The following is a 26906-nucleotide window of genomic DNA, read 5'->3' on the forward strand; positions in this document are numbered from 1 at the left end:
AAGGGCAGGAGGGCAAAGGGCAGGGAGGGGCGGGGGGGGGGGCAAAGGGCAGGGAGGAGCGGGGGGGTGGGGGGTGGGGGCAGGGGGGAGGGGTGGGGCAAAGGGCAGGGAGGGGCAAAGGTCAGGGAGGGGAGGGGCGGGGCAAAGGACAGGGAGGGGCAAAGGGCTGGGGGGGTAGGGGGCAAAGGGCTAGGGGGGCAGGGGGCAAAGGGCTGGGGGAGCAGATGGAGGGTGGCAGGGGACAAAGGGCAGGGGGAGGGAGGGCAGGGGGCAAAGGGCAGGAGGGCAGGGGGCAAAGGGCAGGGGGAGGGAGGGCAGGGGACAAAGGGCATGGGGAGGGAGGGCAGCGGGCAAAGGTAAGGGGGAGGGAGGGCAGGGGGAAATGGGCAGGGGGAGGGAGGGCAAGGGGAGGGAGGGCAGGGGGCAGGGAGCAAAGGGCAGGGGGCAAAGGGCAGGGGGCAAAGGGCAAAGGGCTGGGGGCAGGGGGAGGAGGGGCAGGTGGAAAGTGGCAGGGGACAAAGGGCAGGGGGAGGGAGGGCAGGGGGCAAAGGCCAGGGGGAGGGAGGGCAGGGGGCAAGGGGCAGGGGAGGGCAGGGGGCTGAAGGCAGGGGGCAAGGGGCAGGGGGGGTAGAGGGGGACAGGGAGGGTAGGGGGGGACAGGGAGGGTAAGGGGGGCAGGAAGGGTAGGGGGGGCAGGGAGGGGGCAAAGGGCAGGGTGAGTCTTTGACGCGTTTAATAACCCATTCCCCTGCGTTTACTCACCTTGCACACGTCCGCGCTCCTGTTCCTATGGGCACCGGCCGCTGCCCTCCTCCACCTCGGGCTCCTCCGCGGAGAGGCTGAGACGCTCCGGTGAGGAGGTGCTGTGCCTCTCGCGGGGAGAGGTGGAGACAGCCGGAGGAGAGGCGGAGACAGCCGGAGGAGAGGCGGAGACAGCCGGAGGAGAGGCCTGTGTGAGGGGAGAGCCACGTGCTCTGTGTGTGTGTGGGGGGGGGGGGATAAGCGGGGCGGGAGGTAAATGGGGGGGGGGTGAGCGGGGGGAGGGGGGTGAGCGGGGTGGAGGGGGGTGAGCGGGCGGGGGTGAGGGAGAGCGCCGGGTGAGGGAGTGGCCTATGGGTGGTGAGAGCCGTGGGGAGCGCTCTCGGGGATGGTCAGCTGGGGGAGCGGCCTATGTGAGGGGAGAGCCGCAAAGAGAGCGTGGGGGAGGGGGGTGGGGTGTGTGTGTGTGTGTGTGTGTGTGTGTTGGCCCGTCACTCCGCCTCAGGCCAATGAGAGGTGTGCGGGGGCGGGCGGGCCAAAGGAGCAATCTCATTGGCCTGGCCCAAGGTCCAATGGGATTGCCGCTAGGGACACAGGGAGACACATACAGACATAGATACATATGACGCTTTCACAAATATATAGTAAGATATATATAGATATATATATATATAAACCATACGATACCGGTTGCAAAACGACATCCAGGGACAGCACGCAGGTAAGTAAATCATACATTTTCTTGGTTTTTGTGTCTTCTATCAAATATAGAAAATTTATGATTTACTTACCTGCGTACTGTCCCTTGATATCGTGTTGCAACCGGTATCGTATGGTTTGTTATTGCTTTATGGGATAAGCACCAAAACTTATTTACTTGCAAATGGTGTGCCGGCTGTGCATTGGATTCTATATATATATATAAAATAATAGCATGTTCTTGTATAGCGCTGCTAGTTTTATGTAGCGCTTTACAGAGACATTTTGCAGCCACAAGTCCCTGCCCCGTGGAGCTTACAATCTGTTTTTGGTGCCTGAGGCACAGGGGGATAAAGTGACTTGCCCAAGGTCACAAGGAGTCGACATTGGGAATTGAAACAGGTTCCCCTGCTTCAAACTCAATGCCAGTCAGTGTCTTTAAGAAAACATAGATTGTAAGCTCCACGGGGCATTGACTTGTGCCTGCTAAATATCTCTGTAAAGCGCTATGTAAAACTAGCAGTGCTATACAAGAACATGCTAGTGTGTGTGTGTGTGTGTGTGTGTGTGTGTGTGTGTGTGTGTGTGTGTGTGTGTGTGTGTGTGTGTGTCGCTCAGTGTTTTAACCATTTGCAACCACTCCAGCACAGGTAGGGGCATTTAAAATAGATGATCTTTAAAATTAAATGTTTCCAGGCAGAAGCTGTCATACTTACTGTGTCTATATACACTGGATGTAAATGTAGTATAAAAAAAGTATAACATCATAGTGTAAATAATAAATATGAACTTGCAAGGTTAGTATCTTATATGAAACCAAATGGGTCAATAATTTTTTTTATTGCAAAGCTAAATGGATCATAAAATTCATAAAGTATGATTGTACAGTTTAAACACAAACACAACATGGGCAATGTAAATTGAGTAGGAATCTGTTTAAAATGACAAATATGATCAAAACAAGAGTGAATCCACACATACAATTAATTAAAACAGCAGCTGTGAGAAGCTTGGGGACTTTCTGCTTTTTCCGGGGTCATCCCCAATCACTGAAAAGTGCTTTTAATTTTTTTTTACAGTCATTTTATGAACAAAATATAAAAATGCGTTCCATGTGCAATATACAACTTTGATAGGACATCATCATGTCTGCTCATTACTTTATAACCAAGAGAAAGTGATTGTAATATCTCCAAACAACATACTCATATTTGGTCACATAACATCCACAAAGCACACAGCTGCTGTGGCTGCATCTCCCTCCCCCTTTCTTGTAAGGGCTGGGCCAAGGAGCACACTGCATGGAAAAAGGGCAGCCCTCTGTGCTCAGGCTCACTCCTTCCTCTCTGGCAGGTCAGATCACAGTCTCTCTTCACGTGTTCCCTTCCTGAAGGAGAGTTCATGGAGTAACAACAACTTGTGCCTGGACCTACCCGTGCGATGTTCCCTTTGGCTTCTAACTAAGTTTCCCAGCTGTGATTTAAGCAGATGAAAGGGGGTTTGTGAGTAGCACAAGGAGCCCGCATGTCACTTTACCCAGTCACGGGAAGTCCTTGCTAACCTTCATCTCTGCGACATGTCCAGTCGCAGGAGAGGAGGGTCCTGGCAGGAGGAAGTCGCGAAGGGCTTCTCCCGATTCTTTTCTAGGACACCTTCCCAGGACAAAGAGGAGGAGAATGAGAAAAAAACATCTACTGGTAAAGGCACAGGGGACGAGCAGGAGAGAGCTGACAAGGGCTTCTCTGGACTCTTCTCTAGGGCATCATCTCAGGACAAGAAGGAGGCCACTGAGAAGTCATCAGAGAAGGAGGCTGTAGAGGAACAGGGGAGAGTAGCTCAAGGGTCATCAGAACTTGTCTCCAGAGGGACATCCCAGGACAATAAAGAGGAGAGTGAGGGTGTGTGTGGCAGAGGCACTAAAGGGGAGCAAGAAAGAGCGAAGGACTTATCAAAGGTCTTCACCAGGGCATCATCTCAGGACAAGGAAGAGGAGAGTGGCAAATCTAAGAGCAAAGTTAATGCAGAAGAACCAAGAAGGTAATCTCCTAAATTGTTTTTCAAGTTCAAATCAAACTTGCAGGTTCTTGTAGTATATAATGTACAGTGGTACATCAATATACATATAACTACAATGGATAACTATAAGGATTTCATTATATAAGGGGATGTTCTACAGTAATATTACAAATAAGAGTGAGACATTGGAACTGCAACATCAGGGGTGCAACCACAGTTAAAAAGGTGGGTGGGACATCCCATGATTTGAACGACGATTGCTTAATATGCAAATGTCATATTTATATGGATGTAGAAGTTCCGCCTATGGCAAATTTCACATACTGTAGCATTGGCAATGTGTGTCTGAAGCATGGTGAATGTTTTATATTCTTTGTATACTTATACAGGTGACGTTTACAAGCAATATACCAAAGATTTTACTCTTTTATTGTATGTTAAGTTAGCACTATTAAATATAATTCACTCTAAATAGCAACTTACACAAAGATTGGTGCAAAAGTGAGAGTGCTAAGATTGGTGCAAAAGTGAGAGTGCTCACATTAAAGTGAGATGGCAAATCCTCACCATGAATATACATATCCTTTAGTTAAAAAGGAATTGCAACCAAAGAGTATGATTGCAATTATTTCAAAAGGTATACTGTACCTCTCACTGTTTACCTGGAGCATGTGTATTGTGCCATCTGTGTTTGGCAAGAGGGCTCTATAAATCAATGAAGTTACTCTAGAAAAAGTGAATCCCTTATAAAATAAACAACTGTGGCTTTTACTGAAATAAATTATTGGCATTTATTCACACCTCATGTTATCATTAAATATTAAATAGTAAGATGAGTTAATATCCTATGTGTTTATTAATCTTATGTAGGATTTAGATATAAAAATAAATGCTTTTGAAGTACAAAAAAAAAAAATGAAAAAAGAACAAAAGTAAAAAATAATGCAAGTTTTCAGGACTGCTCAGGTGTGTTTCAATGGATGCTGATACAGTATATAGTGAGATGTATTTAAACTGAGCACAATCCAATACAACTGCTGTATCACACTGTGACACTGAATATCGGGTCATAGGGCAAACAACCCACAGATTGATAAGTACAGGGCAAACAGCTACAAATAACATTAAAAAGAGATATATATCATCACTGTCAAAGAGTTAAACTGAAGTGTTTTTTTGAAGTGAAACTTCCTTAGTGGCACCTCATTCGAACTGGGGCAAAAAATGGATGGTGGAGACAGAAATGAAACGGATGTGACGTCAGTGCTGGCAGTTGAGGCCGAGCTGTGTTCTGGCTCAGCCCGACCTCAACACTGACATCACACCCGCTCAAAAAATCAGCTGCGGCGATAGCCGCCGGCGCCGCTCATAACAGCCGCTGCTCCCCCCACATGGCCGATGACATATGCGGCGGCATCGGCGATAGCCGCTGGCGCCGCTCCTAACGGCCGTCATTCCCCCTCACATCCGCTGCCAAGCCGCGCATGCGCGGTAGTTATGGGGACGCAGAGGAAAGCCACGCATGCGCAGAAGCGGTTGGCAGCGGCGCCGTTCCCCGCCCGCTGCCGCGGCTGTTGACATCTGTGCTGCCGTGCCCCGTCTGCTGCCCGTGCCCCGTCTGCTGCCCGGGACAGCAGAGACCGCCCGACCGGGACAACCCCCCCCCTTTCCTAACCGGAATGGGACCTCCCAGCTACAGCCACACATGGGTCTCCTCGCCGTCCTCCCTGCCCTGATCCCCGGCACTGCGGGGCAACACAACCTGTGCCCATCCCTCCTCCTACTCCCTCCTCCTACTCTGCCGCCGTGATCGGGGGTGCAGGGGTGATCGGAGGTGTAGGGGATGAGGGGAGGAGATGAAGGGGGGTGATGTGAGGAGGGGCAGGGGGGTGATGTGAGGGGCAGGGGGGTGATGTGAGGGGCAGGGGGGTGATGTGAGGGGCAGGAGGGTGATGTGAGGGGCAGGGGGGTGATGTGAGGTGCAGGGGGGTGATGTGAGGTGCAGGGGGGTGATGTGAGGTGCAGGGGGTGATGTGAGGTGCAGGGGGTGAGGGGAGTTGTAGGGGGTGAGGGGAGGTGAAGGGGGGTGATGTGAGGGGGTGAAGGGGGGTGATGTGAGGGGGTGAAAGGGGGTGATGTGAGGTGAGGAGGTGTAGGGGGTTAATGTGAGGTGCCAGGGGGTTAATGTGAGGTGCCGGGGGGTGATGTGAGGTGCAGGGGGGTTATTTGAGGTGCAGGGGGGTGATGTGAGGTGCAGGGGGGTGGGTGACCTGAGGTGCAGGGGGTGACCTGAGGTGCAGGGGGGTGACCTGAGGTGCAGGGGGGTGACGTGAGGTGCAGGGGGGGTGACGTCAGGTGCAGGGGGGTGAGGTGCAGGTGATGTGAGGTGCAGGGGGATATGTGAGGTGCAGGGGGGGTGCGCATACATCACACATGCACGCACACAGAGTCACACATGCACACACACAGAGTCACACATGCACACACACAGAGTCACACGCGCACACACACACAGTCACACGCACACACACACAGTCACACGCACACACACAGAGTCACACGCACACACACACACAGTCACACGCACACACAGTCACACAGTCACACGCACGAGGAATTCACACCTAGTGCAAATAGCTAATACAGGGGATGTGTGCCGAGCACGCACCTTCAAAGTCAAAATTTATTTGCGTTTTGTCAATGAAATTGTATTTTGATTTTTAATTAAAATATCACAAACACAATTTCTGTGACAAAAGTCAAAGAAGTTTCACTTACTATGCGCGTGCACAGCACACACAGCTTTTTTTTCCCTTTACTTTTTAATTGCACCAGGCTTTTATTCCGTTGCTTTCCTTAATGACATCAGTGACAAGCCGATGCCACTAAATCTGTATGGTCATTTGTGTTGGCTGCTCCACAGAAAAAATGGGGCCAAAAATGAGTGAGGACGAACCAGGTTGTGTAGCCAACACAATGGGTACAGTACATAAGCAATAGTAACAAGATTCCCCAAGAACAATACAAAGTACTAGCTCTTGTATTAGCAACAAATAATAAAATTAGTAACTTACATATAAAATTTCTTTAATAATCCCCGATTCTCGTGTCTATCACAGGAGTAGGGCATCACATAGGAAGTATGAAGGGTAATCTCAGTTCTGAGAGATCAGACCCGCGCGCTGGGGCTGTCTCTGTTCACTCTCCTGTCCTCCACGTGTGGTAGCGTGGTGCAGAGTGTAGCACACATGTGCAGGAACCGGGGCCTTCAATAGGTGTCCTTAGGATGCCTGTCCGTTTTTGATAGCATAGAAACGATCGGAAATAAGCAGGAACGGTACACTTGAGTGTGTACTGGTGGTGGGTAGTAAAACCGCCAGCCACAACAGTCGTGGCTGGCGGTTTTACTACCCACCACCAGTACACACTCAAGTGTACCGTTCCTGCTTATTTCCGATCGTTTCTATGCTATCAAAAACGGACAGGCATCCTAAGGACACCTATTGAAGGCCCCGGTTCCTGCACATGTGTGCTACACTCTGCACCACGCTACCACACGTGGAGGACAGGAGAGTGAACAGAGACAGCCCCAGCGCGCGGGTCTGATCTCTCAGAACTGAGATTACCCTTCATACTTCCTATGTGATGCCCTACTCCTGTGATAGACACCAGAATCGGGGATTATTAAAGAAATTTTATATGTAAGTTACTAATTTTATTATTTGTTGCTAATACAATATCTATCTCTCATCTTGGTGCGCTTTTGTGTTTTTTCTTGTTTTGCTGATATTGGTATCACCATCGGGGTTCCGGTGGAGACCACATTTGGAGGTGGGGGAGACACCTCATAAACACAGAAGCAGCAAGAGAACTGAGAGGGACCAACACTCCAAGTTTAAAGAGCCAGAGCGCGGACTGAACTTTTCATCACAAAGTACTAGCTCTACTTACAACAGTCTTTATGCAGCAATTTCCATTTTATTAAGTAACAGTCGAGAGTGCATCAAATGAAAGGTTGTGTTGGACCTGAAACGTTGCACTCTCCACTGTTCCTTAAAGCTGCAGTTCAGTCTTTTTTTTAAATTTATTTTTTTACTTCAATAGTTTAATGTGGACAATCTCTAATTACCTAAAGAACTGCATAGCTGCCGGTCAATTCGTTCTCCGTCTATTGATCGGCAAAGTTTGGCGACATCTTTAAATATGGGGAATGTAAATCGTTGCTATAGGAACAAGCATGCTTGTTAAAATAGAATACAAGAAAATTGGTCTTTCAAAGTTGTTTTTTTTAAAACAGAAAATGCTAAAAGTATTTTTTCTTACTACAGAACTGATTTATTAAAAAAAACACACATGCAGGATATTGACTGAACTGCAGCTTTAAAGCATTACTCCAAGCTGTCGTTTCCCCCCCCCCCCCCCACCCCTTTAATATGTGCATCAATACAATCCACACAATGATAAGTAATTAGCCAAGTTTCCAATCGATCCGTTCTCCGTTGATCGGCGAAGATTCGGCTTGGGGGTTCACTAAATCCCTGTCCATGCAGCAGAAGAGGGCCAAAGATGCACAGTTCTGTGGGGAAGATCATGTGATCAGACAGTCACATTTGGTGCACTGCTAGAGAGAGGGCAGGGCTCAAAAAGGAGTGTGCCAGAGCCTGTTTCAGAAGAGGAAGGGGATGTGACTTTGTAAATGGTTGCTATAGAAACAAATAATACTTGTTACATTATAATACATTAAAAATGTCATTCAGAGTTGTTTAAAAAATGCTACAAGTATTTTCTCATGGTACAGAACTGATTTATTTAATTTATTTATATTGCTTGGTCTGCAGTTTTAATAAATGGAAATTACTACAAAAAGACTGTAAGTAGAGCTCTACTTTGTACAGGCATACCCCGGTTTAAGGACACTCACTTTAAGTACACTCGCGAGTAAGTACATCTCGCTCAATAGGCAAACGGCAGCTCGCGCATGCGCCTGTCAGCACGTCCTGAACAGCAATACTGGCTCCCTACCTGTAACGAAGCTGTGCGGAAGCGGGGAGACTATAGAGCCTGTTACAAATGTGTTATTTACATCAGTTATGCACGTATAGGAGGCTTGCAGTACAGTACAAGCATCGATAAGTGGGGAAAAGGTAGTGCTTCACTTTAAGTACATTTTCGCTTTACATACATGCTCCGGTCCCATTGCGTACGTTAATGCGGGGTATGCCTGTATTTTGCTTGTGGAATACTGTTTCTATTTCTGAAATAATATGTTCCACAAATTACTGCTCATTTAGAGTAAACGCCCCAAATACTTTCCTTGAAAGATGGCATAAATACTCAGCTACTTCAGAGATCAGGCTGTAAAATGAGCTTTTAAGTGTCCCTGAGTAATCCATTGCTGGGAGTCTCAGAAGACCAAGCACTTGCAGTGTGTGAGAGCAGCACTGTATTTTCAGGAATTTAGGCCAGCGTGAATATCTTAAAACGATGGTGTAAGGGAGAAAAGAGGAAGCTGGCTGATTTGCGGTTTGAGATGTGAGCAAATCTTTTGACTCGGGGAGCTAAAATAACAATTTCCCTTTGTTGTGTTTCATGAGGCAAATTGTATGTTATCATTATCTTGGAAATATATGTTATAATGTGCTCTAGTTAGATATGACATGTTTATATGGTAGGCCTCGCTCTTTAAAGAGCCTTTCTTTTCAACATTGTTTTATATACTATAAAATATTGTTCGAAATGGCAACATTTGTCCCTAGAAAATCACGCCAAAGTGATATTATTATCAAAAAGACAGTTACGCCAGCGAATAATAATTATTGCACCCTTCAAAGTGCGAGAAAGTGTGCAACTTTTAAAATATTTATCAATTATCGTTTCCAGGCCCACAATAACCTAATAAGTGACCATATGTGAGTAAGCAAGTGCTCATTTTAATATTACAACATGATGGATGAAGTATTTGAATAATAAATTAAATTAAATGTCAAAGGATTGAATTATATTGAGTCACTATTAATTTGACCACACGTCAGTTTACTGTACATATACATTTTTGGGTGGAATTATCAGTAGACTACAGCATTTTAGACTGTATATATTAGTTGTGTAATGAATATGGCAGAGATGATTGATTAAAATACTTAATCTGGCACACGAGAGGTTAATGTTTGTTACAAATTTTCTTAAAAATACACGAATTGTTTTTATGGAATGTCAAACCACACTAGGCCTGTGTTTTATAGGACCGATAACATCTAGAGATAAGGGCATATGTGTTTGCCAGAGGGGGAATTGAAATATGACTTGCCTGATACTAGAATAAACAGAATCCTTTCAAATGTACTTTGAAATGTATTCTTTAGGGGTTCTGCAGAGTATCTGGGGCTGTGGCTAAGAAGGTATTCCCTAAAAATGTATTCCCCATTAAGTTATGAATGCTATGCTATGAATATGTCAGGAGGGTGACACGGATTGTCAAGAATAACAAATAGATATTTGTAACTGTTGTGATTGCACTAATCAAATGATATAAAAAAACAGAGTTTGCTACAGATGCATCCTTTCCTTATGGCCCAGCGTCCACAGAAAATTACTGAGCGTTTCGCAGACACTCCGCTGGATGGTCCATAGCAGGCTGTAATGGCCCATCGGATTAACACACCGGAGGTCCCTGTGTCTGAATGGGACTCGCGCTGTGTGAATTCTATTGCGCTGCACCTGTCTGTAAGAGACACGCACTAAGAGTGAGACTGAAACAGTCACTCTACCTTAGTGTTCCTCTCTTACAGACAGGTGCGAGTCCCATTCAGACGCAGAGACCTCTGCTGTTTTAATCCGATGGGCAATTACAGCCTGCTATGGACTTTGCTGCGGTGTCTCTGACATGCTCAGGGTTTCCGCAGACGCTGGGCCATAAGGAAAGCTTGCATCTGTATGTATAATCGCTGATATTTGTTTGTCCTGCAAAAAAATACACTGTGGTCATATTTAATATGCAGGTGTGTATATTAAGTGCACAGATGCAACAGTGTAGATGGCAGGTGTCTAAGCATTATAGAAACAAAGTTATGAAGAAGTTTTTGTAAATATATAGAGGCAAACTTTAAAGGGTCAAAAGGAAGGTTTTTTCTTTTAAGTCGTAAAACGGTCATTCGTGATTCATAAAAGAGGTGGGCGCATTGTGTTCTCAATGAAGGAAATTTAGCCTACTTTTTGATTATGAGTGAGATTTCAACTCTGGGAAACGATCTGAGCAATATTATACAATAATGTAAGTTAGATTCTTTGTTTATACTTTTTATTTTGATTAAACTGTCTGCATTTATTATAACTGTAGGTTCTTGTAATCTTTTTCTGTAACCTACACACTTTGTGTATATTAAATCTAAACGTTAATAAGTAACACTTTGCGCTCTGATTGAACTGTTGCACACTTTGTAGAGAGTAAATTACATTTTCAGACAAATTTAGTTTTTCTTAATAAACAGAGACCAGAGGATCTGTACATCTTTTAATACGTTTGGTGGTGGTAGCGGATATAGCTAAAAAGACAGCACAACCCCCTTATAACGCTGTGCTTGGGGTCCAAAGAATCACATTGCGTTATAAGCGGATCGCATTAGAAATAATGTGCAATTGTATGCATTGTACAATAACGTATTTAAGATACCAATAATCGTGTTGTAAAGTATTCATAAATACAAAAATTGGGAGCCACGCTTGCATCGTGTTATAAGCGGATTCGCGTTGTAATGGATCGCGTTATAACGGGGTTCAGCTGTATATATATATATATATACAGGTGCGCCGACGAGTATTCTAAAACTTGCCTTAAACTTGCCTTGGAAAATCTGGGGCTATCACCAACAAGATCCAGGTACATGCTGGGTACATGCTGCAACATTTCAGTGAAATTTCTGCAGAGAGTAATGGCCCATCGGATTAACACAGCAGGGGTCCCTGGCAGTCCCATTCAGTTTGAATGGGACTGCCAGGGACCCCCGCTGTTAATCCGATGGGCCATTAGTCTGTCTGCAGAAATGTCACTGAAATGTTGCAGCATGTACCCAGCATGTACCTGGGTCTTTTTGGTGATTGCCCCAGATTTGTTTTAGAATACTCGTCGGCACTACAGTATTGTAACGGAGTAAGGATAAATATTAACTCCTTTGAAGTACCTTGTGAAGGAGAAAAGGTGAAGCAGCGAGTTGGCTGTGTGTATTGACCCTGATTGCATACATTAGATAAGTCACATGCTCACGTGTGCTGTTCCTTCCAGATGGTATATTGGGAGGGATAAAGGAGAGATATTCATCTGAGGGACCATGCGTGGAGAAAAGTGACTCCACTGGATAGCTGTGTGTATTAACCCTTGTCCCATATACAGCTCATGGGCTCACAGGTGTGCCATACGTGACAGGTTATATCACACTGCGAATATGATTTTACCTGTCATGGTAGGGAGATGTACCAGAGTTGGACTTTTCTGCCCTTTAGGTTTTTTTGTTGTGACCTTAACAAACATTGTGTTGTTTTTATTTTGAAAATACTAAAATGTGTCGTTTAGAAAAACTAAGTTTCAGGGGCCATCAAGACATTAATTTCCAAAATATGCTTTTTTTCTGTTATTTCTTATATTTACAAAGTTTTCTGGGCAATTTCGATTTTGCTCTGCTGTGTTCATCAAAACTTTTTTTTTATTTTTTAAAGCAAGGGATAAAGGCTCATTTAGGCACATGTGAAGAGAGGATGGGTACTATATGTCTAAAAGGTTAAAAAGAAAATATTTCTGAAAGTTCAGCTTGTACAGTAGCTGGGCTGTTTATTTACTGTACCTGCGTGAGAAATAAAGGTAGTCTGTAGCTTGCACTTACAGCTTAGTAACTAACATCTATATATCTTTTACATCCTCAGTGGAATGTTTAGAAGTGCTCAAAAACAGAAAACTTTTAAACTCAAAATGATAATACACCGACACTAAAACAAGAGGACTTCATGCTGATATGGTGGGTTTTAATCCACTACCATAATTTTTTGTAATATTTCTCCCTGCCTCTCTGTGAAATTTACATTTTTACAATTAACCCCTCTTCCCCCCAGCATCCCCACCCCCCTGCACACTGCTGATGGATGGATGGTCTCACGGTCCCTTTCATCCGTGTAATGCCCTGTCTATTTCTTCTCTGCATCCTCTGCCTTTGATGGCTATCTTGTTTTTCTTCTTTTGCATCTGTGTTAAGCTCATGGAATCGCCGTATATTAGTATTGCTGACCTGAGGAAGAGAGGGGAACTCTTGAAAACTTGTCTTAAAATATCTATTGTCAGTCCAAATAAAAATAAAAGGTATCACCTAATACAGAAGTACTCATTTACTCTGCACTATCGCAACTGGACCAACACGGCAATTTCTACTTAATACTGTATATCTTTTAACATTTGTTGATGTCGAAAGGTATGTAAACCTCGTGGTATTACCACTGGGCATGAACAGTATACAGTACTTACTTCTGGGTAGTAAGACATGAGTCATGTCAGCTGTCTCCAAAAGCATAATATTACGTAATAATCATAATTAGTCTGGTCTGTATGTGCGCCCTGATTTTGAGATACTTTCTGGAGATATCCAAGGTAGATAAAACATGGCGATGCATCCTATAAGAAACAATTGACTAAAAGTGTTTTTCGTTAAGCAGGGTCATGTCCTATATACATGTCCTATATACATGTCCTATGTTTTATAAACACACAGAGACCGTGGAGAAAAAAAAATGATGCCGGGAAGCGCTGAAATGCTAAAGTCCCTTTTTGCATGAAGTAACCCATATCTTCCCTTATTTTCAGGGACATGACTAGCGGAGTAAAATGGGTGAAAAGTAACTTTGTAAATGAGGACTTTCCCCCCCAGATGTGTCTGTATCTGTATAACAAGGTGGGCTGCTCTGGAGCTTAATACATTGGGCCCATGTCTGATTTTTTTCCATGTTCCATAGAAAACAGCTGTGGCTTAAATGGCTGTGATGGTTCATAACAGCTGGAAACCTACGCCTCAGAAATACTGTCTCTCTCTTTTTAGTGTGTGCTAAATGCAGGCTGGTTTTGCTTAATAATAGCAAATTATGGTTTTCAGGCACCAACCGTGAAGATTCATTCACCAAAATGGTAATTTTTTTTTCTTTTCAGCCACCCAAATAGCTATAATTACAACAGGCTAATTATAAGGCAGCAACTTTTTGCCTCATGCCATTGTCAAAAAATGTGACTTGTTGCTAATGCTAGAATGGAATAAATTGCATATATATTGTGCAATTAAATAGCCATTTCTTGAATCAATTTAACAATTAGATGACGCTTGGTGCCTTTACACATGCATTGTAAGTGGTTTTCATATTTTTACATCCGTATTTTGGCAAATGTTGAGTGAAATGTTATGCTTCAAAACCATCAATTTTGGAGATGAATTGATGCTAAAAGTTATGTTGAATACACCCCACTTTTACATGAACACATCATGGCACTTTGGCGTTCATTTGCTCTGCTTGTATCAGCGAACAATTTGAGGAGTGGTTACATGGAGTAAAAAGGAGTTACATGATGCATATTTCAATTAAATCTAGCAATTTCGGAATAATTTTCTTTCACTCATCTATCATATATAAAAACGGAATAAACAAGTTGGTAAAATTTCTCACAGATGCTCAAAGGGGCAGAAAAGGAAATAATTATATACACATGATTGAGACCCTATTTTAAAAGCCTTGATGATATTTCCAGTTATTACTATGGGTTAGAACAGCGGTGCGCAAACTGGGGGGCGGGAGAATTTCTAGGGGGGCGTGGCGGTTACAGACTTACCTGCTGCCAGCCGAGTCTTCAGCGACACGTCGCCATGGCAATGCGGCGTCAAATGACGCAATGTGGTGACGTGACGTCACATGACCCGCGACGTCATTTGACGCCGAGCCATTGAGAGAGGGGGGGGGGAGGGGCGCGAATGCTGCGGCTCCCGGGAAGGGGGCCGCAGCTCAAGAAGTTTGCGCACCCCTGGGTTAGAATACAACATGGCAGACCTGTTAGAGCTACTTTCAATTATATTTGTTCCAGCCAAACGAAAAGTTTTGGGGATTCATGTGGAAAAATATCCATGAATATTTGACCACATCGCTTGATCAATTTTAGGCAAAAGATACGTTTTATATTCTTTGCAGAATGATGATAATACTACTGCTGCTAATAAAAATAATGAATTGTTCTGGCAATTGTATAATCCATCCAAATTGTCATAGAGTAGTGATTCCCAACAGGGGGATCAGGAACCCCTGAGGGTTCATGAGGTGTCCCTACCACAACAAAAAAAATAATGGAATGGTGGATCCCAGCAAGTATAGTGGGATCCTGAGTCTGTGTGAGCATCTTAGGCCTCGTTCAGGGTGCAGGCTTCGGAGGGAGGGCGAGCTGCCGTGGGACACAATGTATTCAAATTGAATACTGGTTGTCAGGGTAGCAGCTGCCCTGTCTCCGAAGCCAGGAGTTAACGCTGGCTACAGTTTCAATAAACAAAAAATTCGTTTTTTGAAGCTGCAGCAGCGTCACTGGGACCTCGGCAGCCAATTAAATCATTCTTGAGAATGATTTCATGACTGCAGCCTCGATCCCTAACCTCAGGTCTGTAGCCCCGCCCCCTCCTCAACTCCTGAAAAAGTCTGCTGGGGATGTACACACATCGCCCAGCAGACTGCCGCCCGCCCTCCCGAACGCCCGCCCTCCAACTCCTGCCTCTGGCATCCTGAACGAGGCCTTATTGTAGGTGGTAAAGCGATCAATTACAGCAGGAGCTTCCAATGTCTCTTCCGACAATGCTTTGCATCCACTGTGGCAGGGCATTGTGGGGTGTGGCTTTAGAAGCTCCCGCAGTAATGGACAGCTAGTATGTCTGCACACACTAAGGTGCATTTTGGGGGCTTATTAAGTGTGTTACCTCCACGAGTTAAGGACACTATATTGCCTTGGATCGGTCACATAGTTTTATTAGCAATAGTCTGATGAGTAGACAATAAGATTTAATGATAAGGAGTTGATGGAATAAATATTTTGTAGCAGGGGGTGCACAATGTAAAAATAGGTTGGAGGAATTCGTGGATGGCGGTGCAACTGCCTTGGAAAAAAGCGTGATAGGTTGGGAACTGCTGTCAGAGGAATAGTGAAACAGCAAAGTCTACATAACGCCCATGTAGAAGTATTCATTGTGCATATAGGTATTAGGACCTCACAACATCACTGGATTTAATTTCATATTTTGTATCTGAGGAACTCAGATACTGGGCCAGCAAAAACATGTCTCTGCCAAAATCAGACTGTATGTTGTGTTTAGAACAATACTTAATGTAATTGTAATTTGCAAAATTTTTTTACGAGAACAAAATAAAAGTTGAAATACAAAAGAACAAAAGCAACTAAAAAAGCGTGTGTAAACGCTGTATATACATACAGTGTATATATATATATATACATATATATATATGTATATATATATATACACACACACACACTTCCTGGATGTCGCCTTTTGTCGGATCATTCCGTCTGCTGGGGATGATCACACATCGCCCAGCAGACGGAGGCGCGCACACGCGCACACTGTTCATGACGTCACATGATGTCTCGTTGCCATGGCAATGTGACGCCGCGCCGTCAAATGACATCATGACATCACATTGCCATGGCAACGCGACTCATGGCATCATTTGACACTGTGATTCGGAAGGAGAAGGAGGGCAGCAGCAGGGAGGCGGCCACAACATGTAGGTGCCATGGGGTGGCGGATCTTGAAATCCGAGTGTGTATCTATGTATGTGTGTTTATTTACACACTTATACGCTTTGGCCAAAGGGTTAAATAAATTACCTTTTTTTCAAGAGATATATAGGTATTTCACTGTGTATTTTTGTTACATTGGATGTTGCTCTGGACTTCTTTGTTTCTTGTTTTATACAATTAGCCACGCCCAGTAGCACTCCTTTTGACACTTGTATACATATATATTTTTTGTGGTAATTTGGGGGGGTTTCTGAGAGATTGCTGGGTATATATATATATATATATATATATATATATATATATATATATATATACATATATATGCAAATGTAAATATACTGTATGGTCATTTGCATGTCTCAGGCAGGTCTGCCACCCCGCCTTTCCCCATTATCACCCAGCACACAGCACTTCCACTGCAGCAAGGGATTCCGGGAAATGACAGCCGACAGAGCTCCGCGCGGGGCGGGGGAAACTACTATGCCACCTCACACAGTAGCGCGCACGCACTCACCTCCCCGCCGCCGTGCACACACCAGCGGGACCTGCACCCTCACACACTAGCGCAGGGGTCCCCAACCCCAGCCGCCGCAGCCTGCTGAGCGTGTGCAGTCTTCCTGCACGCTGCTGCTGCCTGAGGGAGGAGATGCTCCCTGGTGGTGGCGGTTGTTGTTGTTGCTGTTGCTGCTGCTGCTGGGGGGGTTTCCGTTTTTTCCCTCCCCCAGCTCCGTTTTTGTCACCCCCCCAGCTCCGTTTTTATCCCCCCCCCCCCAGTTCCGTTTTTGCCGCCCCCAGCTTCGTTTTTGTCGCCCCCCAGCTCCGTTTTTGTCCCCCCCCGCTCCGTTTTTGTCCCCCCCAGCTGTTTTTGTCCCCCCCCACCAGCTCCGTTTTTGTCCCCGCCAGCTCCATTTTTGTCTCCCCCCAGCTGTTTTTGTCCCCCCCGCTCTGTTTTTGTCCTCCCCAGCTCTGTTTTTGTCCCCCCACAGCTCCGTTTTTGTCCCCCCACAGTTCCGTTTTTGTACCCCACAGCTCCGTTTTTGTCCCCCCCAGCTCCGTTTTTGTTCCCCCCAACAACCCCGTTTTTGCCCCCCCCACACACTCACAGTGACACACAGACACACACACAGTGACTGACACATACAGTGACTGACACATACAGTGACTGACACACTGAAGCACACAGTGACTGACACACTGACACACACAGTGACTGACACAGTGACGCACACAGTGACTGACACACAGTGACAAACACACACACAATGACTGACACACAGGGACTGACACACAGACACACACAGTGATTGACATACACACACCGTGACAGACACACTGACACACACACTGTGACATCATCCCGAAACCATACCCCCCGGTCCGTGGAAAAATTGTCTTCCACGAAACCGGTCCCTGGTGCCGAAAAGGTTGGGGACCGCTGCACTAGTGCGCCACTGCCACTCCGGGGGGGGAGGGTGGGAAGCAGGAGAGAGGGGGAGCAAGTCCACACATACTGACTGAAACACACACACACACAGACTGACTGACACACACACACTGACTAACACACACACACACAAACACACACACACACACACACACACACACACACACACACACACACACACACACACACACACACACACACACACACACACACACACACTGACTGACTGACACACACACACTGACTGACTGACACACACACACTGACTGACTGACACACACTAACTGACACACACACACACACACACACACACACTGACTGACACACACACACACACTGACTAACTGACACACACTGACTAACTGACACCCACTGACTAACTGACACACACACACACACACACTGACTGGCTCACACACTGACTGACTCACACACACTGACTGACACACACACACTGACTGGCTCACACATTGACTGACTCACACACACTGACTGACACACACACACTGACTGACACACACACCCCGACTGACACACACACACTTCCCCCCTCAGTCAGCTCAGCTGCCAAGCACACAGGGGGAATCCCAGCTGGCAACAGGGGGGTGGGGGCGGAACAGAGCTGTGAACGGGGGGGAACAAAGTGTTGAAGGGGGGTAACGGAGCTGTCAAGGGGGGGCGTATTGCTCTGAACGGGGGAGAAAGAGAGGGGGGAGACAGTGGAAGGGAGAGAGAGGGGGAGCGGAGAGAGAGGGGGAGCCAGAACATTAAATCCCGGGCAACGCCGGTTATATCAGCTAGTGTGTGTGTATATATATATATATATATTCTAGCCGAATATAGTAGATGTCCCCCAAACATGAAAACTTGAAATACATAGCAATGGGGCTTTGGGCTTTGTACCATAAAACTGCCCACCAGTGATTTATTGAAGTGCAATTAGTGATTTGAATATAATTAACTACAGGCATACCCCGCATTAACGTACGCAATGGGACCGGAGCATGTATGTAAAGCGAAAATGTACTTAAAGTGAAGCACTACCTTTTCCCCACTTATCGATGCATGTACTGTACTGCAATCATCATATACGTGCATAACTGATGTAAATAACGCATTTGTAACAGGCTCTATAGTCTCCCCACTTGCACACAGCTTCGGTACAGATAGGGAGCCGGTATTGCTGTTCAGGACGTGCTGACAGGCGCATGCGCGAGCTGCCGTTTGCCTATTGGGCGATTATGTACTTACTCGTGAGTGTACTTAAAGTGAGTGTCCTTAAACCGGGGTATGCCTGTATTAACAAATAATTTCAATACAACCTTTTGGGGGTGAATGTATGAAGGTTAAGAATAGTTTTTGTAGCTGAACTACAGCATATTGCAGTTTCATCACAATATGAAATTTGTAAATCAGGTTTGTTAAATTTTATTTAGATTATTACGTCACTTCAAATCTGGTAAAGATTTTGGCGCAGGGAAAGTAAATAATAACTTCTCACCAAATGTAAAGCTGATACACACGCAATATCTTGTTGGAGCAGAGTACCTAGACATAAGATACTGTAATATTGCTTGCTTAAACAATTTAATAACAACGTGTGGTTATTGCGTAGATCCATCTGTACTAAGTGTTCTGCAGCCTCACGGTGCTTCTTATCAGTTGTAAATTGGGACTGATACTGCATTTCATTGATTGAAGTTACTTGGGGAAACCGTCTGGGGTTGGAATTGGGTGGAGAGTTGGGGTTGCAGTTGGTTGGAGTTGGATGGAGGGTTGGAGTTGGTTGGAGTTGGATGGAGGGTTGAAGTTGGTTGGAGTTGGATGGAGGGTTGAAGTTGGTTGGAGTTGGATGGAGGGTTGGAGTTGGATGGAGGGTTGGAGTTGGATGGAGGGTTGGAGTTGGTTGGAGTTGGATGGAGGGTTGGAGTTGGTATGTTGGAGTTGGGGTGGGTGGGTTGGAGTTTGTGGGTGTTTTGGAGGGCTGTTATTTTTTTATTTTGGACCTATTTGGATTAGTGATATTTTTCTGTGTTATATTGTTTGGAGTCTTATGTTGTTTTATTTTGTACTAGCTGAGAGACCCGGCTTTGACCGTGAGTTAAATTTCCCGCTATGAGGGGGGGGGGGGGACAGTGGACAGGAGGGGGGGGGGACAGTGGACAGGAGGGGGGGGACAGTGGACAGGAGGGGGGGGCAGTGGAGAGGAGGGGGTGGGGGGACAGTGGACAGGAGGGGGTGGGGGGAGTGGACAGGAGGGGGTGGGGGGTGACAGTGGACAGGAGGGGGGACAGTGGACAGGAGGGGGGACAGTGGACAGGAAGGGACGACAGTGGACAGGAGGGGGGGACAGTGGACAGGAGGGGGACGACAGTGTGTGTGTGTGTGGCCGTGTGGCCGTGTGGCCGAGGGGGAAGAGAGTGGCAGTTGGGTGACGTCAGACCCACCAATCTGATTGGCCAGAGGCTGAGGACCTGTCAGATTCACCGCAGCTAGTACCAACCTTTCGATTTTATATATTAAGATACTATGTCACTGCCACATGTGATTAGCAATACAAATGAAGCTGTGACACTTAGTGATGCATTTACTAGGGTAAACTGCTCTGATACAGTTATTATAAGAATAAATCTTATGTAGTGGTTTAAATAAACTTGTGTGTTAACGCAAGTGGAATATTTCCAGGAATGGTTTTTTTTGTTAATTTCATATTTTTAGCCAATAACAGACAGGAGTCATTTTTTATGACTGTAGCCATTGTTCTGTATAAACAATTCATGTTGTAAATGGTATTTTCAGAGAAGGTAAGATGCTTAGAGAAGTGGTTTGAACTTGATCTAGCGAGCTGTGGTCTCATTATACTGTGTTTCTCTGGTTTCGTCACATCGTGCCTGGTGACTGGAGTTGCACGCTGTCACGTGAAAAGCTTAACACTTTGACTATAATCCAGCCCATTACTTCCGCTGGAAAAGCTGGAAAAGGAGGTTAAATTATGTTTTGTGAGCTTTATTCATTAAAGTCTGGCGTGGGTTATTGTACATCGTTTGTGGTGGTTTATTGGACGTAACACTGTCTTTTGTCCCAAATATTTAAAAAATTTCACAGTTTAAAACTGCAAGGCAAACAACATTAGCACAAGTTTCTCCAACATTTTCAATATTCTCACCGAAGCTTACAATGAAATGCATAGAGTGACACACAAAGGTTTCTCCGTTTATATGTGAAATCACGCCTTGTGGCAGTGACAAGGTTAACCCACGTTTAACTGTTTTGCTGCTAGAGGGGCAACTGCAATGCATTGCAGGCCCACCCGGCGGTTCATGACCTTAGATGGGTTAATCTTGGTGATTTTCTCATTTCTGTCCTTGCAAATGCTGGAGGGGACAGCGTTACATTGCAGCACCACTGCCGGGACGAAAAATGTCATATTACAGGGTGCAGTGAGGATGTATTGCACTCACTGCATATACTAGTATAGAGTGCACTTTGAAACTTTTCAGTTGCACAAGTCTGGAAAAATACCCTGACATTTTACTAGTCAGCCAGAAATGTATATTGACTGGGATTATATTGACTGGGCAAATGACTATTCCTCCACCCTGTAAATATATAAGTGGATACAAATATACCGGTAATATTCCCCACACTACCTCTTATTTAGTTGATGTTGTTTTCTCCTGAGCAGCTCAATGATTGTGCTTGTGTATATATGTTCCCAAACATTCTATGTCCTCTCTCTTTCATGTACCCCCTTCCACCACCTCTGCTCTTTCTTATCACTACTCAGACCTCCCAAATGAATAAGATGTGGGGCTTTGGGCCAAAAAAGGACAGCAACTAGAGCAGGGGCGGCCAACTTCAATCCTCAAGGGCCACCAAGAGGTCAGATTTTCAGGATATCCCTGCTTCAGCACAATGACTGAGCCACCTGTGCTGAAGCAGGGATATCCTTAAAACCTGACCTGTTGGTGGCCATGGAGGAATGGAGTTGTTCACCCACCCCTGAACTCGAGCAAAACTATCCTCAAGGATGCTCTGAGAAGCACACTGAAGCTTACAATAAAAGGCATAGGCCGCGATTATAGTTGTGGCGTGCGCGCGCGTGCGACTGACCATGTGACGTCACGCGGGCCTGTCGCTCGTGCGAAACATGCACCGAGGCTGGAGGCGATGGGGAGGCGTGGCGGGCGCGTCACCAGGCTGGTTCGCCCTCATTGGTTGAACCGCTCACGTGACACGGCCGTCGCGGGAAAAAAAATAATTCATTTGTTTTTTTAACAATCGCCCGCGCGATCGCTCTGCAACGCATTTGTACTCGCGGCACGCGATGTCGAGCACGCGCCCACTATTATCGCGGCCAAAGAATGACAAACAATACGTGACATTCACTCCAACCTACTGACATTGTACAGGCTTGTCATTCCTAAATAGTCCCGCAATGCACTGACTGAATGGGTCATTTAGTAGTGCAGTACAGCACAAACCAAACACATTTGGTTTATATTGCTGGATCTGACCCTTTTTTATGCTGGAAGGATGCTGCCTGGAATGCTAGAAGTGGTCCTGTCTTTCCAATGAAAACGTACCTCTGTATACTTCAAGCACTGATTATTTGCACAACTACATTTTTTTCAAAATGGTAGCAGAGATTCTTTGTTTTTACTCTGCATCCCCACAGCACATAAACATTACACAGATTGTATTGTGACATCACACCAATCGCATGCAAACAAACCGTTGCAATGGCTCGCCTTGTGATAGCAAGTATATATCTTGAAATCCACCTTACAAGTTCTATATGAATGACTGCAACAAAATTCTAAGCAGTTCTCTGAAAATAGAGAGAGTGTACCTGTTCCGGTTTGGAAGAGGTGTTTCAGCGGGCACCACGAATGAAAAAGCCCATGCTTGGGTGAAACGCGTTAGAGGTGCAGGGGCATCCTTTTTCCCCCCTCTTTTTAACTATGCTTCAATAAAGGAACACTTTACAGCACAGTCCAGCATTTGCTACGTTTTTCCTGCCTCGTGGTGCCCGCTGAAACACCTCTTCCAAACCGGAACAGGTACACTCTCTCTGCATTTCTTGTCAGCTATGGAGCACACAGAACCGGCGTTCACACCACATGTGAGTAAACCTGCTGCTTAAATGAGAGCCACCCCAGGCATACAAGATTATTCAATTCAGGGAAACTGCAGAGGTCAAGGGGGGGTTTAAACACTCCCCACTTACAACTCCGCACATCTCTGTTATACCTGGTGCCATATAGGGGTTCAATGCATATAGCCTCAAGCATGCAATACCACACCAAGTGATCCGGTTTAAAACGCAGTTAAAAACATTATTTTACAATTATTGTGGGTCACATATGCTCTGTAGCACTGGTTAACTGGGGCCACTTACCCCTTACATTTTTGTTCTCTGAAAATAAGTTAATCTATCTGTAGCATATTTGCACTACATACATATGATTTGTAATCATTTTAAACCATTAGTTTTCAACACTTTAATTTTTCCATTGAAATTTCTTTCCCCGCTCCCATGTTGAGGGCGAACACTTGTTTTTTTTCCCTTGGGTGATTTGTTTTTTTTCTTAGGAGTAAACATGTTCTTCAGTGCAGTACACCTGTGAGAGTCCCAAAAAAATAATATGCTAAATATTACAGATATAATGATAAGGAGAGAAGATCACCGCTCCAACCCAATATCCAATCGACGTATAGACGTCATACAAGGGTGCATATGGGAGAAAAAAGTATTAGAATACATGGTCTGGTCAAAGAAGATCAGAATAGATCCCACAATGTTCCACACAGCCTAATAGCTTCTTATTAAGCAACCAAATAGTTATTGTATCAGTGGACTACATTAGGACGAATAAGGAGACTACTCATAGTAGTTACTTCTCAGGGTTGGTATGTCACAAAAAATAACAACATTTTATTTAACAAATATTAACTTGCATGTGTGTTTGTTTACAGTGTAAACATTTAAAACCCCAGGGTAAGGTAAAGGTTCGCTGCAATTTTCTGGTCATTTGAAAATTGTATCATATGCAGGAGAATTTCCAACGCATCTGATCAGAGTTGCTTTTAGGGTTCAGGGTTCCTCAGAATTTCACTTGGGGTTCCTTAACAAAAAAAAAAGGTTGGAAACCACTGTTACAGACCTTCCAACATTTGGCACATGAAAATAAGTATACTTTAGTTCAGGGAAGCGCAAACTTTTGCTGCTGCGCCCCCCTGTCTTGCCTGCCTTGGTGCTCGCACCCCCCACCCTACCTTGGAGCTGTGTCATGTGACGTCACGTGACCCGCGGCGTCATTTGACGCGTGTGATGTCACATGACCGCATGGCGACGCGTCACAGAGCGGCTGAATCATGGTAAGTAGAGAGTTGCAGAGGCCTCACACGATCCCCAGCATTTCATTTAAAGGCCTTGAGGTAGAGCGCGAGGCCTCTGCAACTGCCTGCGCCCCCCCCCCCCAGCAAAATCTCCCACCCCCCCTGGGGTGCGCACCCCCCAGATTGTGCTCCCCTGCTTTAGTTTGTCTGAGCTGGATGGAAGTACTTGAAAGCGATTCCTATCAAAAGCCTCTAAACCTACAGTATGCAGTTTACTACGCACCAAAAATCTTTTTGTGTTTACGAACATATGTGTTTGTACAGTATGCACACACAGAGGAGACCTGTACTTGGAAGAAATGGTTTGTCCATGTTGTGTTGGCTGCACATTGCAAAGAGAAAGGTTACTGCTGAAACTTTGGAATTGTACACTCACTAGGGGGAATATTTTTTCCTTTGCTAAAAAAATAAATAAATGCTTATCGCATCTATATTTTTAATATAGTAACAATCCCCCAACTGATCAAATTGCAGCAGTCAGACAGTGGAGCTGTTATCAGATTTCACACATTGGAAGTAATAGATACTATAGATTTAGCCAGTCATCAATAGGCACAAGTTGCAAAGGAACAGGTACTGTATCTACTCAATAGGTACAGTTGGAGGGTATGTTATTTCCAAGCTTCGTACCGTTCCATTATGTAATAAGGCCCCTGCCACATAGATCTTAGATTATCTATTCAAAAATCCCATTCTTTTCAGCAGGAACACACATGGGATAAGGATATAATCATTTTTGCACTTGAGAAAAACAAGAGCAAATATCCTACCAAAAGGAAACACTACTAGATGGACTGGAGTTAGTTTAACTAATTGTAGGTGCCGCTGTGCAAATAATACCTGGTTTGAAGTGCAGAATACTTCACACGTGCTAGTTGTTAAAGGTGCCGTCCCCGCCTAGTATCACAACAAACCAATGTTAGTAATAGTAGTGGGTGAGGGAAGATCTGAATTATTCCATTTTTTTGTTGTTATGTTTCTTAAAAACATGCATACATACATTACATAATGCGTTATGTTCATTTATTTAGGCTGAAAGTAGGGAGGGGTTTGATTTCCTCTAGCTGCTCTATTTTGTGTGATGTCTTTGGTATTGTGCAGGACTTTGCATAGGTAAAGTGTACCCCCTGCTTAACATTAGTGGTCCCCTGACAGGGATAAATCGTGGGTTTCAGGTAGAGAAGACAATATGGCCACTGTGTTGTTTGTATGTATGTATTTATATCTTTATTTATATAGCGCCCACAGTGTACTCGGCGCTTTACAAAGACAATACAGTACAGGGTATTATAATACAATAAGCGCAACAAAGTCAGACAATAGGAAAGGAAATGCCTGCCCTGGAGAGCTTACAATGTAAGTGGTATGTTAGATTGTTGGGAAATTTACAAGGGCAGCAGGTGAGGGAATAAGTGCAGTAGATGGCAGTGCTTGTCAGGAGTGACTGTGGGACAATAGCCATGTGTCCAGGCTATTAAGATGCTTCATTTAAGAGGTGGGTTGTCATGTTTGTTTTGAAAGTGGAGAGTGAAGGTGCTTGATGTATACAGAGTGTGAGGGAGTTCCATAGATAAGGTGCAGTAAGGGAAAATAATTTAAAGCAAGAGAGAGCTGTAGAGGTGAAAGGGGTGGAAAGGAGATAGTTATGGGTAGAGAGCAGGGACATAGCGAAAGATCAGAGCTCATACGTAGGAAGGAGAAGATGAGTGGAGAGCCTTAAAGGCAAGGAGGAGAACTTTGTAAGTGATCCAAAATGCGATGGGAAGCCAGGAGAGGGATTTAAAGAGGAGATGAGCGGATACTGTTTTTGGAGAAAGTGAAGTTATTCTAGCAGCCAAATTGTAGATTAATTGTAGGGGAGAAAGTTGTGAGGCAGGGAGACAGCCGTATGTTACAGTAATCCAGACGGGAAAGGATAAAGGCGAGCATTAGAGTTGTAGTAGTAGATTGACAGAGGAAAGGGTGGATCTTGGCAATAATACTGAGGAAGAAGTGACACGTTTTGGCAATGCCATGAATGTGAATGGTCAGGGAAAAGTCAAATGTCACTCCTAGGCAGCGTGCTTTGGCTACAGGATAGATGGTAGTACTGTTTACTGTGATGAAAAAGGGGGGTATTAGGCCAGATTTAGGGGGAAATATGAGGAGCTCAGTTTTAGACATACAGTATTAAGTTTAAGGTGGTGGAACACCATCCACGAGGATATAGCCAGGAGGCAATCTGAGACTTGGGACTGGATTGCAGGAGTGAGGATAGGTTTGGATAGATATATCTGGTTATCATGTGCATAAACATGAAAGCCAAAAGAGTTGATGAGGTCACCAAGTGATAGTGTGTAGAGAGAGAGAAAAGGAGAGGTCCTAGAAAAGTTCCATGAGGTACGCCAACAAACAGATGAAGAGAGAACAAAGACATGTTAGCAACAGAGACAGAAAATGTGCAATGTGAGAGGTAAAATGAGAACCAGGAGAGAGATATGTTGCGGATACCAAGAGAATTTAGAATATGCAGGAGAGGAGAATAAATCGACAGTATAAAAAGCAGGAGAGAGATCGAGTAGGATTAGTAGGGAAGTGTGACCTTGGGATTTAGCTTCATGTAGATCATTGACTACTTTAGTGAGCACAGTCTCTGTAGAGTGAGCTGTACGAAAACCAGATTGTAAAAGGTCCAGGAGGGCATGGGAATGAAGAAAGTTGGTCATAAGGGAGACCACGAGACATTCTAGCAATTTGGAGGCAAATGGCAGGAGGGATACAGGGCGCTGGTTA

At 45.0% G+C, this 26906-nt stretch overlaps 1 protein-coding gene across 1 annotated transcript in view; it reads left to right on the forward strand.

Annotated features, from left to right (window-relative positions):
* Window positions 1–2777: 2777 nt before the first annotated feature.
* Window positions 2778–26906, forward strand: part of CRYBG3 (crystallin beta-gamma domain containing 3) — a 156422-nt gene continuing 132293 nt past the window's right edge. The window contains exon 1 of the mRNA XM_075594047.1: window positions 2778–3495. Coding sequence (XP_075450162.1) covers window positions 3035–3495 — 461 coding nt within the window. The 5' untranslated portion in view covers window positions 2778–3034. The remainder of the gene's footprint in view (window positions 3496–26906) is intronic.

Source organism: Ascaphus truei, chromosome 3 (genome assembly GCF_040206685.1).
Source record: "Ascaphus truei isolate aAscTru1 chromosome 3, aAscTru1.hap1, whole genome shotgun sequence".
Lineage (NCBI taxonomy): Eukaryota > Metazoa > Chordata > Amphibia > Anura > Ascaphidae > Ascaphus > Ascaphus truei.